This window comes from Balaenoptera acutorostrata, chromosome 7 (assembly GCF_949987535.1).
Source record: "Balaenoptera acutorostrata chromosome 7, mBalAcu1.1, whole genome shotgun sequence".
In the NCBI taxonomy this organism is placed as follows: domain Eukaryota; kingdom Metazoa; phylum Chordata; class Mammalia; order Artiodactyla; family Balaenopteridae; genus Balaenoptera; species Balaenoptera acutorostrata.
The window spans coordinates 38,675,898-38,689,247 of record NC_080070.1 but is presented as its reverse complement, the minus strand read 5'-3'; the positions used below and the strand labels follow the sequence as shown (position 1 = coordinate 38,689,247).

The following is a 13,350-nucleotide window of genomic DNA, read 5'->3' as shown; positions in this document are numbered from 1 at the left end:
ATCTCAATGATGAACTGAGATTACTACCCTGTTTCCCTTTAAAACCTTTCATGGCTGAGCAGAATCTTCGCAGGTGGTTTTTGAGGGATGCTGAGTCCACCATCTCCCCAGATTGCCGGCATTCTGATTAAAGCCACCTTTCTTTTCTATACTTGTGAGTATGTAATTGATTTTGGTTAATTCGGTAACAATAACAACAACAACATAGGTATTACTTCTGCAATAATAATAATAATATTACAGACCACTGTTGCTACCACAATTACTAATGGCTAAAAGGTACTGATATTGTTTAAACACTTTTACAGATTTGATGAAATCTTCACACTAACTTTGAGATAAGTACAATTATTTTCTCTATTTCAAAGGCAAAGAAACAGAAGCTAAAGATACTAGGTAACTTGCCCAAGAGCATGCGTAGTTAATCAAAGGGAAGAGTAGGATTCAAACCAGGTCTGCCTGAGGACTCAAAAAAAAAAAAAAAAGAAGAGCCTTAAAGCATAAAATCTAAGGTGCCAAACAATTTAAGTGCGTGTTTTCTCGCAAACTTCATCCCACATACCTAGAGAGAGCTTGGTTTTTCACACGGCAAGGGGCACAACATAGCTACGTGGGGGAAGGTTTCACTTTATGTGATTTTCCTAAAATTGTAGCACACCAGACGATCAAATCCATCCATGAGCTTCACGCACTGCCTTCTCAAGTTTCTTAATTTGCACTGATTATTACACTGTGAAGCCCTACAGGCCATGCATGTCCCAGAGAAATTTGGCAGTTTCAACCCTGCCTATGGATACAAAGCAGTTTGAAAAAGTGTTCTAGCTTTTGACCTCGGGCAGTCTTTGACCACATGGAGCATTTCCTATGATTTTGTCTGCTCTGCCATTATAATTTTAGAATTGTGTTCGAGCTGTATTGCCAGGAAGCAGTTGAAATGTTACCATCAAAACCAAAATGAAGGAGCCTTTCTTCTGCTTTTGGGAAGACGGAGTATATATGTTTTTCCCAATTCCTCCTGCCAAGTACAACTAAAACCCCTCCATTATATATAAAACAAACAGAAGATGACTCTGGAAGGTGGAAAGAAAAGGCTGGCTAGAGACCCTGGACCCAAGGAAGGACACAGTGCTGAGTTCTCTGGGTTTTCTTTTATATATATATCCCACCCCTGGAGCCAAAGAAGCTGGCCATCTTGAAACACCAACTACTGCAACGAAAATCCCCCCCAACCAAAAGTCTATTCTCTTGGGCCAAAGGATCAGGAAATGGGCAGTTTAAGAAGAAAAAACTTTTAGCAGTCATTGCTCTACTGCAGCTGAATTCCGCAAAACACTTTGGCCTTTCTCACACCTGCAAAAGCCAAATGGGAAGCCAAGACTTCCATCCTCACAAGGCTGTGATGAGGCACCCAACATCTCTCTCCAGAGTGGAGAGCAAGATAGGGAGCAGGTACTTTCATGACAACTGGTCTGTGTCAGTGAAGACAATGTGAGGAACCTGGACTTCTACCCCCATCTGGCCATAATGAATTGGCACCCAACCCCTTACCCTGACAAGTCGCGTGACATAAAGCCACCTGAAACAGGTTTAAATAAGATCCAGAGTCTTATAATACAAAAATGTCCAGATTTCAATAGAAAATCACTCATCATACCCAAAACCAAGATATAAAATTGAATGAAAAAAGACAAGAGATGGGCTTCCCTGGTGATGCAGTGGTTGAGAATCTGCCTGCCAATGCAGGGGACACGGGTTCGAGCCCTGGTCTGGGGAGATCCCACATGCCGCGGAGCAACTAGGCCCGTGAGCCACATTTACTGAGCCTGCGCGTCTGGAGCCTGTGCCCCGCAACAAGAGAGGCCACGATAGTGAGAGGCCCGCGCACCACGATGAAGAGTGGCCCCCGCTTGCTGCAACTAGAGAAAGCCCTCGCACAGAAACGAAGACCCAACACAGCCATAAATAAATAAATAAATAAATTAATTAATTAAAATAGCTTTACAAAAAAAAGCAAAATCATTAAAAAAAAAAAAAAAGACAAGAGATGTCAACACTGAGATGATAGAGATGTTAAAATTATCCGACATAACTAATACAAAAATCAACTCAAAATGGTTCATGGACTTAAATGTAATATAGAAAACTATAACACTTTTTAGGAAACATGAACTAGGAGAGAGTCTTCACGATACAGGGCTAGACAAAAAGAGTTCTTCAACATGACATCAAAAGCATGATCTGTAAAAGGAAAAATTTGATAAATTGGGCTTCATTGAAATGGAAAACTTTTGCTCTACAAAAGACCCTGTTAAAAGGATGAAAAAAACAAGCTACAGAGTGGGAGAAAATATTTGAAAACCACATATTCAATGAAGGACAAGTATCTAGAATATACACAGAACTCTCAAAACTCAAGAGGAAAAAGCAATCCAATTAGAAAATGGGAAAATGACATAAAAAGACATCCCACTGAAGGGGATATATAGATGGCAAATAAGTATGTGAAAGATGTTCAGCATCATCAGCCATTAGGCAAATGCAAATCCAAACCATGATAAGATATCACTACCTACCTATCAGAACGCCCCCATCCCCTCTCCACTCTTCAAAGTGAAAACACCAAATGCTGACTATGGTGTTGAGAAATTGGATCATTCATCATACACTGTGTATATGAGAATGTAAAGTGATACAGCCACTAGGGAAAACAGTTAGGCCATTTATTACAAAACTAAATATGCAACAACCATACAATTCAGCAGTCATACTCTTGGGAGTATTTATCCTGGAGAAATGAAGATTTATGCTTAGATAAAAACCTGCACACAAATGTATATAGTAGCTTTGTTAGTAACAGCCAAATTCTGGAAACAACCAAGATGGCCTTCAATGGGGATAGTTAAACACACTGTGGTACATCCATACCGTGAAAACTACTGGCTAAGAAAAAGGAACAAATTATATATATATACACACACACAATGACCTGGATGAATCTCTAGAGGATTATGCTGAGTTAAAAAAAAAAAAAAGCCAATCACAAAAGGTTATATACTGTATGATTCTATTTGTACAATATTTTTTTAAATTAATTTTTTTAATTGAAGCAGAGTTGATTTACATTGTTGTGCCAATCTCTGCTGTACAGTGAAGTGACTCAAATACAACATTCTTAAAATGACAAAATTATAGAAATGGAGAATAGATTTTGTGGTTGCCAGGCTTAAGAAGGAGGTGAAGATGGGAGGGAAGTGAGTTTGGCTGTAAAAGGGCAAGATAGGCGATTCTTGGGGTGATGGAAATATTCTGCATCTTGATTGCATTAATGTCAATAGTCTAGTTGTGATACTGTTCTATAGTTTGATAAGAGGTTACCATTGGGGAGACTGGAGAAAAGGCACATGGAATATCTGTTATTTTTCGCAACTGCATGTGACTCTACAATTATTGCAAAATAAAAAGTTCAGAAAAACATGAAAAGACAGAACAAAAAAATTCAAAACAAAACCCCCCAAACTTTCAAACCCATAACGAACTCCAGCGGTTTTCAGGAAAAAAAATGACGTTTTGAGCATTTACTATGAACCAAATAATTGCTAAATACACAAAGCCAACCCTATGAGGTAGGTAGCATTTTACACATGAAATTCTATCAGACCATGAGAAATTAACTGCTTGTTCTTTTCTTTTAATGAGGCAGTACAGCTATTACACATATTAGGAAGTTTTTTCATACTCTCTTTAACCTTAGTTTGTTAAAAGAAAGAGTTTAACTTTACTTCCCAAACCCAGGGCTTGGCAGGAGGAATCAGGTAAATCTTAGCTCTGAAAGCAGAGAAAATAAAATTCAATGCAAGATGGGCATCCTTAAACATTCAACTTTGGCAGAAGAGCCAGGGTGAACTTTTTATTTTTTTAAGTAAAAACAAAAATTATTTTCATCACGGGCTAGGCAAACATTCTTAAGACAGGGGTTCTATAATGCACAATTTGTAAAAATAATGGTAAAAGGCTGACATTTTTGTAAATAATCTATGTGTGAAAACTATAGCATCTACTGCCATTTTTGCAAATGGTATTTGGAAGAATGTTCTTAATCAGACCTAAAAAAAAAAAATGTTTGGTCAATTGAACGTGAGTTTTAAATAGAAATCAATTTATGTACCAATCCATCCATCTACGTATATCTCTCTCTAGCTCTCCACACACACGTATAAATATATACACAAACTATCACATAAATTATGTCTTAATATTTCTTATAAATCATGTTATATTAGAGTCATAATAGTGGAGCTTGAAGACATCTTAGAAGTTACCAAGTCAAACTTTCTCAATTCATAGCTGAGGAAACTGAGCCCCCCTCACCCCACCCCAAATTAAGATTCTTACTAGTCATAGTGAGAAAATCAGAATCAGAACTCAGGACCCCCAGCTGCCATTGCTCTATTTCACTATTCTCACTTCCCCAAGCAATTCGATGAGTGAAAAAAGAGAATGAAAAGTTATCAAGAAGACTGGGGATTTAGAACCAGGTTAACTTAAATTGGGCAAAGTGAAAATAAACTGGGCCAATCTGGCCTTTCTGTAATTAAAAATATCTTAATCCAAGATCTTTTAACAAACATGCATCTTACTCTCATTCCCTGGTAAAATCAAGGTAAACTCATATGCATTTGAAATGAACATAGATCAACCTCCCAAGGCCAGATTCCCCAGATTCTTACGGCAACCCACCCTCAAAGCAACTGAGGCTTTGACAAGCACAACTGTGCTGTTTGGTGTGCCGTTTGCTTTACGGCCTCACCGTGACATCCTGGAACTGGAGACGCATGGTGGAGCCGGACGGCTGCGGTCGACTGGTGATCTCCAGTATGGTCCTCAGCAGGATGTCCAGCAGGCTGGCCACTATCACGTCTATTTCCTCCAGCACAGACTTTTCCTTAGGAAAAAAAATAATGTGTTCAGGAAATGGTGGCTTAAGGTATATATTAATCTCTCTTTACTGGAAAAGGGGAAAAAGCACATTTCCAAATATAGAATCAAAGAGTCAGAGAACTCGAGAGCTTGACAGACCTGGACCTCCCCTAACTCACCTAAGTGAATGACCTTCGTTTATAGAAAACAAAGGGCACGGAGATGTTAACAGCTTATCCAAGAGCATGCAACTCCACTGTGCAGTGGGTACCTGAGATACAAGTAAAATGATGGGGTGATGTTCTGGAAAGCACCCCAGACTAATTCAGAACACCAGCTATGTCACTAACATGGTGTGTGCCCCTGTGCAAGTCAGTTTGCCTTTCTGGGCCTGATTCTTCACTAAACGTCCCTCTTGGTTTTAAGAATCTATAATTTTTTGATTTCAGTTTGTGCTTACATTTACTCTTCTCATCACTGGAATTGCACAGGTCATTTTCCAAAACTCTGTTTTAAGTGCAAATGACTGTTTCTATAAAAATGATTTTTTAAAATCCCTACATGTAAAGGTTAGCAAACAGCATTCAGTCTGGGTGAATACTGTTAGTTACAGACTGGACTTAATGTCATTGGTCATGGTGGGACTGCTTCCCCAAAGCAAAATTAGTACTATCTAAGCCCCCAGGACTTGAGAGAGAAACGCAAATTGCTCTGCACTGACTGTATGTAGTGGATTTGAGTTCTTATTATACCTGTACCAGACGAAGCACTATGATTACAAATACTTTGTGTACCAAGGAGATTGCCTTTGCAAAGAAAACTTTTAGAAAGTATGAGTTTAACAGAGCTTTTTGGCTAGGATTTTATGATAAACTTTCTTACACTTGTAAGAAAACTACTAAGGATTTTCCCCCAGAGCAGAGTTTCTGCTCTGAATTCCTTATCAGATAAGTAAAAAAATTGACTGCAACTTTAACACTGAAATGGGAAGAAAAAAAAAAAAATCACCTCTACTATCACCTGATGTTTTCAGTTTTCCCCAGTGAACTTTTGAACTTACTTTTAACTCTCAGCAATTAGAGTTAGCAAAAGCATTCTAACTAGGCCCTGCATAGCTATGCTTTATTCAATTGGGTGTATAAAAAGCAATGGTCCTTCCCATGCAGGTGTCTCATACCATACTTTTATTTATTTTTTTCAATTAATTTTTATTGAAGTATAGTTGCTTTACAATGTTGTGTTAGTTTCTACTGTATAGCAAAATGAATCATTTATACATATACATATATCCCCTCTTTTTTAGATTTCCTTCCCATTTAGTTCACCACAGTGTATTAAGTAGAGTTCCCTGTGCTATCGTACTACACTTTTAGACACAGAGCTTCTGGCCTTTTTCTCTCAAGGGCTAACTCTGTTCCCACAGCACTGGGGCCCTATCTCCACCACTTCCACTGGAAGCCCATGCCAGCTGACTGCTGAGCTCTTCAGAAGGTGATTGTAAGTCAGAGGAACAAAAATGGGGAAACTGTCGCATAGCAGTAAAAGGGAGACAGAGAAACGAATCTTAGCACTCACTGCCAAACCCTGCTTTGCAAAGGTTGTTACAGATGAGGCTGCTTAGTGAACAGATGCAGATTGACAGAACTGAATAGGGCATACTTCATATGTTGACTTCACGTCAGACTCCTGAGCCATGAACATGCATACTCCGAGTTGTCCCCATTTATAAGCAAGCATGTGGTTTTTCTCTATTGACATTGCATTGTCTAATGCAATCATATTGCCTCCAGAGTCAGGAACATGACAGGAATTCCTAAAGCCATAACAACTGAGTGATTACTGTCGTAACAATTGAGTGATTACTGTCGGGTGAGTAACAGTTACGGTGCAAGATACCCCCAGGCTCCTGAGGTTCTCCCTTGCTTTCTCTATCTCCACGGGGCTGGGCCCAAGACCCACAGCCAAGCTTGGACCATCATCATGCAATCTTTCACATAATGGGCCCAAACAGGCTGTCTTTGCAAGCAATAATTTATTCTCGCCACAGAGCATTCATCAAGATTAAAGACACATGTGGGAGGCTTTGAGATTTCTAATTTTTCTCATTGGGTATTCAGTTCTTTCTTGAAATACAAGTTTAGGAAACCCAGGTTATTTGGGGTTACAGCGATCCCACAAGGTTAAAAAAAAATTCCTTTAGAAGAAAAGTAAAAAGTCCAACGCAGCTGGAAATAAAAGTGAGAGTCTCAAAGGATGACTCTTTGGTGTGGTTTATCTGAAGACTTTTAACATTTTATTTCCAGAAGCCATTTGATGGGAACTACATCTTATAACCTGTATTTACTTACTGAGCTATTTTTCTTGATGAGACAAAATACATTGCTAAGGATCCGAGCGCACATGATCAGGTCCTTCTGTTCTTGCAAGTGCATGTGGAGGTGATGTAACACGACAGGTAAGAGAATGTACCGGGAATCTGGAGGGAGAAGAAGCATTAGTTTCGCATGGAAGAGTCCCGTGCAAACCTCGTGCAAATCCTTATCTACTCTTTAATCTAATTTTAATTGCTAAATTATTAATACATGTAGTTAGAAAGGTACTAGCGCTACAAGGTTTATATCGAAAAACAGTAGTCTCTTCCCCAACCCATGATTCCTGCACTTGCGAGACCTTTGACTCTTTTATTGAAATAGGTGTTTTTTGGTTTTTTTGGTTTTTTTACTTCCCAATACCTAAATGGTATGCTTCTCTTGCTATTTCCAGATTTTTCATCAAGATGGATCATCTACTGACTTCCTACTATGGTAGATGAGAATTTAGTTTTTTCACCCCCTTTTCTTCTCCCCAGCCTCTCAAAAGAGTTGTATACAATTTCTGGCTAAATTAACACTTTGCGTTTGCTGTTATCCTGATTTCCAACCCTTTGTCCAAGATCAGATTTTTGTTGTTGTATTTTTGTTTTTCTCTCTCTGAAAGCTTTCAGGAAATTATTCTTGGTAATTCAAAATTTCATGACTATATGACTTGCCTTGACTCTTTAAATCTATAAACCCATGTCCTTCAGTGCTGGGAACTTGCCTTGAATTATTTCTAGGATTATTTCCTTCCCACTATTTCTTCCGTCCTCTGTCTGGAACTCTGACTACATTCACGTCATGAATCTCTTCAGCTGTCTTCTACTTTTCTTGAATATTTTTTCATCTTTTGTCTAAAATTCTGGGCAATTTCCTTACTTTATCTTCCAACCCCTCTATTCAATTTTCTTATTTACACTATCATATATTTAATCTCCAAGAGTCCTTCTCATTTCCAAGTCCAGTGTTGTGGCCGTACAACCCATGCAGTCACACAGATCCCTGTGGCCACAAAGGCCCCACGCTCGTGTGGACGAAAAATTGCTTCTCGCCATCTGCCTCTACAAGGATGAAGTCACTAGCTACTGCAGTCACTGACCTTCAACACACCCTGAAAGGAGCTCAGGGTGGAGATCAGGAATGGAGCATTCTGTGGTCTGGGAAAAACTGGCAGAACAGGCCTTCAGAGAGTTAGATATTTTTCAGAAGATTTTAGGAGCCCAATTTCTTACATCTTCTCGTATCTAGAAAAGCACTAAAATCACTAACAGAGACATCTGCTCCTCGTGACTAGCAGCCACCTTCTGCCAAAATGTGTGCTTGACTACACACATCCCCCTTTGCCCGCCAAAATCACATATATACTGACCTCCCCTGCTACCTTCAGAGCAGTTCCTCAGAGCTATCTGGGAGGCTATCTCCTGGGCTATGGTCCTCATTTTTGCCCCAAATAAAACTTAACTCACAGCTCTGGGGTTGTGCGTTTTTGTTTTGTTTTGTTTTGTTTTGTTTTCAGTCGACACTTGGTGTAATGCTCTGCTGCAGCCATCATGAAATTCTTAATAATTTTCAAACAAGAGGTGTTGCATTTTCATTATGCAGCCATTCCTCTTTATTTCTCTGAATGATCTCTTTATAGCTTCCCATTCTTGTTTCATGGATACACTATCTTCTCTCTCTGGGGAAATCAGAGACAACTTTTTGATTTTTTTTCCTCCCTTAATTATCTTTGTCTTTCAAGTTCTTTTTGTTTCTTTGTTTCTTCCTTTTGGCCTCTGCCTTTCACATTAGAGGTTTTTCTCCAGTGTTTGGTGATCTTTTATGGTCCATTCATCTTTTCCAGTGAGGTACTGAAATGCTAACTGGGAAAAAAAAAATACCTGTGTGCCTAGGTAAGCTTGTGGACTGATGAGGCTTCACCACAGGGAGGAGAGACATGCAGATATTTCATCAGGGGACCTCCACATTTCAGAATCAGAGATGTCTGCTCTTGGGCTGGTCAGTTTCTCCAGAGAGAAATCTGCTTATCTCCTCTCTGGGGAGCATGAACCCATCATTTTCTGGGTAATGTGGAATCAAGACAGTAAGTGGCTGGTGGGGAAGTGGCTGGTAGGGGTCCCTCTGTTTAATCTGCTTACTGAGGCCCTGTTTACAGGGTGGAACCTCACCCCCCAAATTTAGCATTGTCTGATTCTTCTGAATCCAGGCATGTCTCATTCGCTTACTCTAGAGAGTAAACTTTCCATTTTTTGCTAAAATAGAGGAGGGATTGAGGTAGGGTGGAGTGGGATACTAAATATTCCTTCTAAAGATTTAAAAAATTTCTAGCACCCTTAATCTTCAGAGATACCTCATATTTTCAATTCCTGATCCTTTCTGATACCATCCTGAGTTTTCTGCAATTCTGTGGTATTAAACTAGTTTGTTTCTTGGTTCTGCCCCAACCCCATAAACCTGTCTGTGTTTCAGCCTTCTCTTTTCTGCTGTCAGACTTTGTAAAAACTGTTGATATCTCTTAGGTGTTGTCATCTCCCCTCCCACTCTCCTGAACTTGTGAGATTCCGTATTTTTTAAAAATTCCTTTACTGACCACAAATACAAAAGCACAATTCAAAAGTTTAGCAAATCAATGCCAGCAATATATAAAATAAGTATTACTTCAGGACCAGATGAGGTTTACCTTAAAAGCAAGGTTTGTTTAACATCTAAAGCTCATATTCATATACTTTCATCAGGGAAGAAAGATAAATAGAGTTGATTTCCTCTTAAGCATGGTAGTTCATTCCTAAAAAGTCACTGGGAACAGTGAAATGGCGAAAAGGGAATCAGTTCTCCTAGGGGAAATATATAGGTACTTGTGCATACCTCACAGAGATTACAATCTGAAATCCTAAAATCAACTCATCAAGGTAGATTCTATTTTCTTTATTTTACAAAAGAGAAAACGAGGTTCAGAAGTGTGAAGCGACCTGCCTGAGGGAGCCCCACTAACAGGGATAAGAGTTGGGAATTAAACTGGCCCCAGAGCTGGAGCTTCCTGCCCTCTGCCGCCTCTGCCCTCTGCTCATCCCCACGTGAGTGGAAATGGAAGCAGAGCATCGCCTTGCTGGACCTCAGCTGGGAATGTGCGCATCCCGGAACTCAAGTGCTCACCACTCTGCGCGTGCCCATGAATGAACATAAAAGTGCCACAGTACTGATTCGGGGGCTACAAATAAGTTTCAGTGAGTCAGTCTGCGAATAATGGACACATGTGTCAATCCTCCCTTAAATGGAAGTCTTATCTCAATCTCTAACTTGGCATTAGTATTTGAAATAGTAAGGCGATAGTAATCTAAAAATTGACTTATGCAGTATATATTTCAATCTTTTGAAAAAGTAACAGTGAATACGTTTATTGTCCTGAAGGTTTATTTTTCAACATGATGTTATGAGCACAAAATTAGTGCCTACCGGGGGCCCATAATGGGCATATTATTTACGGGATGTGTACTTACAAATGCCCTAGCCCCTGTCCTGCTCTGCTTGATTTTCTAAAAGATGTCATCTGTGCAACAATTCAAATGGATTAATTTTGGTTTATAAAAAACCATGTGTCTTATAAAGAGTTTGCATAAATTATAATTCCACTTCACTCATTCAAGGAAAACTGGATAATCTAAATAACTCTATACCTATTAAAGAAACTGAACTTGCTGTTAAGAGCCTGCAAGGAGAATTCTAGACTCAGGTGGCTTCTATGAACTCTATGAAGCACTTATTGGAAGAAAGCGTATCAAGTCTACACAAATCCTCCCAGAAAATAGAATAAACAGGGAATACAACTAACTCATTTTATGAGGCCAGCACTATCTATGCCGAAATTAGCCAAAGACATTACAAGACAAAACTACAGATTTGACATTTCTCATCAACATAGATGCAAAAATCCTTATAAAATTTTAAAATAACACACACACACACACACACACACACACAATGATTAAATAGGATTTATCCTGGGAATGCAAATTGATTTAACATTTGGAAGTCAATCAATCAATGTAATTCACCATATTAGCAGTAGATGTAGGAAAAATGTGTAAAATTCAGCATCCATTAATGATAAAAGCTGTCAGGAAGATAAGAATAGAAGGTAATTTTCTCAAATTGATAAAGGGCATTAATGAAATGCCTACCATTAGCTAACATAATAATAGTAGAAGATTGAATGAATGCTTTCTCCTTAAGATCAAAAATAAGGCAACGATGGCCAATTTCACCTACTCAGTTTAACAATGCACTGGATTCCTAGCCAATAAAATAAGGTATATCCATAGGTGAAAAAGTATATGACCCTGTATCCTAATGAAAATCATAAGAAATGCAAACAAAGTATTCACGATTGGGAAAGTGCCTTCATCAGCGTTTGCCTGACTTCTCTTACTGTCTTCTTTATTTCTTTTAGGAGTGAGGTTAGAAGTCTCATATTTCTTTTAACACCTGCCACCAGGCTACCAACACAAGGAGGTGTGGCCTTAGGTTCACCATCCAAACAAACCACATAAGGCACAGGCACACTTCACTTTAAGAAAACGAACACAGAGTATTAAAACCCAAACTTGTAAAATAATTCATTGCAGGCTTCCTTTCAACAGGAAGCGTGACCGGGGAACTTAAATACTTATTTACAAATCAATTACTTGAGAAAAAGAACCAAGAAAAGGAAACTGAAAGCTTAAATGACAGGAGTCACTGTCTAGTGATGTTTAATTAGAAAGGAAGATAAAGCTTATCTGATATGTTCTTGCAGCCAGTGGGATTTGATTTCTAAAAATGCAATTTGCAGCCAACTGTTAAGAAAATCTCTACTGCCAAAAAAGTAAGTAAGGTAGACAAATAATTCATGTGTGGTGTGTAGATTTGCTGCTTCTCCATTACTAGGGCAATATCAGCCAATGCACAGGATAGAATGGGTGGGTAAATGCCAAACAAGCTGACTGGCTAAAATGCTAATTCTTACCTTTAAAAGAAAATACCTGGATTCGTCAAGAAGGCTCAAAGGAAAAAGAAGGGACTTCCCTGGTGGCGCAGTGGTTGAGAATCCGCCTGCCAATGCAGGGGACACGGGTTCGAGCCCTGGTCTGGGAAGATCCCACATGCCACGGAGCGACTAAGCCTGTGCGCCACAACTACTGAGCCTGTGCTCTAGAGCCCGCGAGCCACAACTACTGAGCCCGCGTTCCTAGAGCCTGTGATCCACAACAAGAGAAGCCACCACAATGAGAAGCCAGCACACCACATTGAAGAGTAGCCCCGCTCGCTGCAACTAGAGAAAGCCCGGGCGCAGCAACGAAGAACCAACGCAGCCAAAAAATAATTAATTAATTAATTAATTAATTAAAAAAAGAAAAAAGAAAACCCATAGTTGAACAAATACTGACTTCCTAAACATTTAACAACAGTATCCGTTATACAGGTTCTATCCTTGAAAGGGTCAAAACTCTCATATTATGTATCTCATATAAAGGTCACTGTATTGCGTCTCACTTTTTGTTTTGCCTGTACACACTTGAGTGGATAAAGCCAGCTCCTGATGGCAATTTCCAGTGGGTGTGGGGCTAGGAAGGAGGAGAAGCAGCTAAAAAATGCTGATGAATTTCCTCCTTGTGGTTAATTTCGAGGAAAGTCATCATCTTTGCCTCCTCTATCAACAAAGCTTTAGACAACAATCCCTGTAGTCATCTGTCCCCACGGGAGTGAGGTCTGTGAGTCCTGTGGTGGCATGCAGGGTTGCTGGCCACTCTCCACAAACTGTCCCAGCGTGGGCTGGACATCAGCAAGGACACCTAAGCAGCTGCTCTGTGGCAGCCTCAGGATGCGGAGATGGTAAACCAGGTGAGCAAGAGGTCAAGCTGTGGCACAGCTTTGCATGTAGCAGAGCTGCTGGCTGCAGAGAAGCACCAGCCGCATAGGAAACGCTGAAATCAGAGCTGGGTTAGGTCTTTGTGATCAAAGCCACCAGGAATTGAACTGCCAATGTTACAGATAGCAACAAAACCTGCAAACAAGCCCTTCAGACATTAGAGGACAGACAACA

The 13,350-nt window shown here is 39.6% G+C and overlaps 1 protein-coding gene across 2 annotated transcripts in view; it reads right to left on the bottom strand.

Moving 5' to 3' along the window:
• DOCK4 (dedicator of cytokinesis 4) overlaps positions 1-13,350 on the bottom strand; it is a 489,751-nt gene that overhangs the window by 109,522 nt on the left and 366,879 nt on the right. For both annotated transcript variants that reach the window (XM_057550242.1, XM_057550243.1), the window contains exons 24-25: positions 7,266-7,393; positions 4,808-4,942 (exon numbers count right to left, since the gene is read on the bottom strand). In XM_057550242.1, coding sequence (XP_057406225.1) covers positions 4,808-4,942; positions 7,266-7,393 — 263 coding nt within the window. The remainder of the gene's footprint in view (positions 1-4,807; positions 4,943-7,265; positions 7,394-13,350) is intronic.